Below are 2,545 nucleotides of genomic sequence, written 5' to 3'. Positions count from 1 at the left end.
CGAGCCCCATAACCTCAAAGCGCAATGTAATAAAAACCAGTTTCATCGGAAGGAAACCTCACTTCCGCCACGCATCAGTTTTCTTCCACGGCTCTCCAGCCAGAAGCCACTGTGAACCCGGTTCTCCCAAACAGGCGCGGTGTTGGAAACCGAAAATCATTAAATTTTCTACAAATCATTATCCCCTCGGATAAAACGTAAATTCATAATTAATCATGTAATTTATTTAACCGATCCGTCCGTTGCTTGCCGCCGCAGGAGAACCAACCGGGAGAAAAGATCCGATCCAGGGGTCTTATCCATTGCACGCACCCAGCCAAAGACAGAAACCGCAAACGACGACGACCGACGAAATGGGGGAGAGAACGCGCTAATCCGGTCCCAGTTAGCCGCGGTTGGAACGAAGAATCCCATACGACCAGCAAGAAGACATCTTGTTATGTACATTGTTCATGCACACACTCAGCGACGCAAGCAGCGAGAAAATAAATATTTGCCGGCATAAACGCGCATCGTTGGCGAGCCCTCCGGGAACAGACGCAATGGAAGAGCGAACAGCGAGAGCAAGAGACAATCGCGTAGGAAGCCACGCCCATTGCGCTTTCTCCCGATGTTGGTTGGGTTGCGCGAGCGAATGGTCGACTGCACCGGTTTTGAGTAGTGCACCAATACATGCAGCCCAGTCCGGTTGCACATAGGGCGAGAATCCATTTTCCAGTATGAAACCGTGATGGTATTGAAGGGGATTTCCTCCGCATGAATGAAGCGAGGTAGTAGCAGCAGAAGAAAGGCAGTACGGCGCACGGTTGGCATCTCTTTTCAGCTCTATTGAGCGCCGCTCGAAACGAGCCGGGAAATCCCAAACGTTGAAGCGAGAAGACGTTTTTTGTGAGGCAGCTCTAGGCTTCTCGTGCTCACCTCTGTTCGGTCGGAGATTTTTTGTGTCAGTCTCAACCGAGCAAGAGTTACGAACGGATCGGGTGCTCTCAAATAATTCGAGTATTTTCGATCGATCGACAACTGGTTAATTAATGGTTGAGTTATTCGGAATAAAAGTGAAGTGAAAGTTACCGGAAGTTGTTATTTGTTAAAGTGCAAACAAACTATTAAACAAGTGGCTTCCGAGCTACACAGAACACAAACAGTGAAAAAGTGTTACAAGAACCATGCCTCGACCGTCGCGTGAATCATACGGGGATCAGAAACCCCCGTATTCCTACATTTCGTTGACCGCCATGGCTATCTGGAGTTCACCGGAAAAGATGTTGTGTCTCAACGATATCTACAAGTATATTACGGACAGGTTTCCGTATTACCGGAACAATACTCAACGGTGGCAGAATTCCCTTCGGCACAACCTGAGCTTCAACGATTGTTTCATCAAAGTGCCACGGCGTCCGGACCGACCTGGCAAGGGAGCCTACTGGACACTGCACCCCAAGGCTTTCGACATGTTCCAGAATGGCAGTCTGCTCCGACGGCGTAAGCGCTTCAAGCTGCAGGACGGCGACAAGGAGAGTCTCAACGAAGAATTCATCGCCTTGGCCAACATGAACCGATTTTTCATGTCTCAAGGAGGTTACTTCCACGATCCTCACTACGCGCACGCCATGCCGGAGAACATCAACCCAAACATGCTCTACACGCCCATCTCGCCACCCCACTCACCACCGGAAGCGCTTCGTGCGACCAGCCAATCTCCGGAACAACCGCAACCCGCCGCTCTAGGAAACTTCCATAATCATCCAGCCATCGCCACCTCTTCGCCCATTACCAAACCAAAGCGATCGTTCACCATCGAAAGTCTCATCGGTTCCGACGATTCCGACAGCAAAGAGGAGTGCTCTTCATCCGACTCGGAAGACTACTCCAGCTCTCCGCCGAACGTCGTGGCACCTAATCCGCAGCACCTGGAACAACTCCGAGCTTCCCTGCATCTTAGCCAACAGATCCAAGCTCAGCAGCAGGCCGCTTTCAACGAATATGCGGCAGCTGCAGCAGCCGCGGCCGCCCATCATCATCACCAGCAACAGGTTGCTGCAGCAGCGGCCATCGCCGCTTCTAACGGAGTGTCCCACTACGGAATGCATCCACTCCTGATGCCAATGGGCAAGTTACCAACAGGACCTTACTTCCTGCAACCGGCCTACCAAGCACCGACGGCAGCTCATCACCACCACCATCATCATCACCTGGCAGCGACGGGTGGCATTCCGCAGCCGACGGATGCTCACATGCTTGATGCCCACAAGGAGACCGCTATGGTTCTGGGTTAGGGGTCTCGTCCCAAGTTTAGTAAGTAAAAGAGTATTTATTACTACCAAGTTTAATTTCCTGCAATATATTTTAATCTAAAAAAGAATGAGATTATTGACCTCGGGATGTGTTGTTAGAGTTATATTCTAATATTTATCGATATAGATTTCGATGTTCTCGATGTTTCGCGCAAATGTTAGGGAAACCGAATCCAATCAAATTGTGATGTCCTTAGTTAAGTATACGCCCGCAATATATGTTTTACCCATCGCGAAAGCGAGCCTTTCCA

General features: G+C 50.1%; 1 protein-coding gene across 1 annotated transcript; it reads left to right on the top strand.

Moving 5' to 3' along the window:
• The first annotated feature begins 903 nt into the window (after positions 1-903).
• On the top strand, positions 904-2,341 carry LOC5576736 (fork head domain-containing protein FD4). Its single transcript, XM_001656192.2, has one exon. The coding sequence runs from the start codon at positions 1,167-1,169 to the stop codon at positions 2,274-2,276; it is 1,110 nt and encodes a 369-aa protein (XP_001656242.2). The 5' UTR covers positions 904-1,166; the 3' UTR covers positions 2,277-2,341.
• The last annotated feature ends 204 nt before the right edge of the window (positions 2,342-2,545 follow it).

This window comes from Aedes aegypti, chromosome 1 (genome assembly GCF_002204515.2).
Source record: "Aedes aegypti strain LVP_AGWG chromosome 1, AaegL5.0 Primary Assembly, whole genome shotgun sequence".
Lineage (NCBI taxonomy): Eukaryota > Metazoa > Arthropoda > Insecta > Diptera > Culicidae > Aedes > Aedes aegypti.
This window is presented reverse-complemented; position numbering and strand designations above follow the sequence as displayed.

Coding starts and splice junctions, on each gene's coding strand:
- LOC5576736 (XM_001656192.2), top strand. CDS start 1,167: ATGCCTCGACCGTCGCGTGAATCATACGGGGATCAGAAACCCCCGTAT.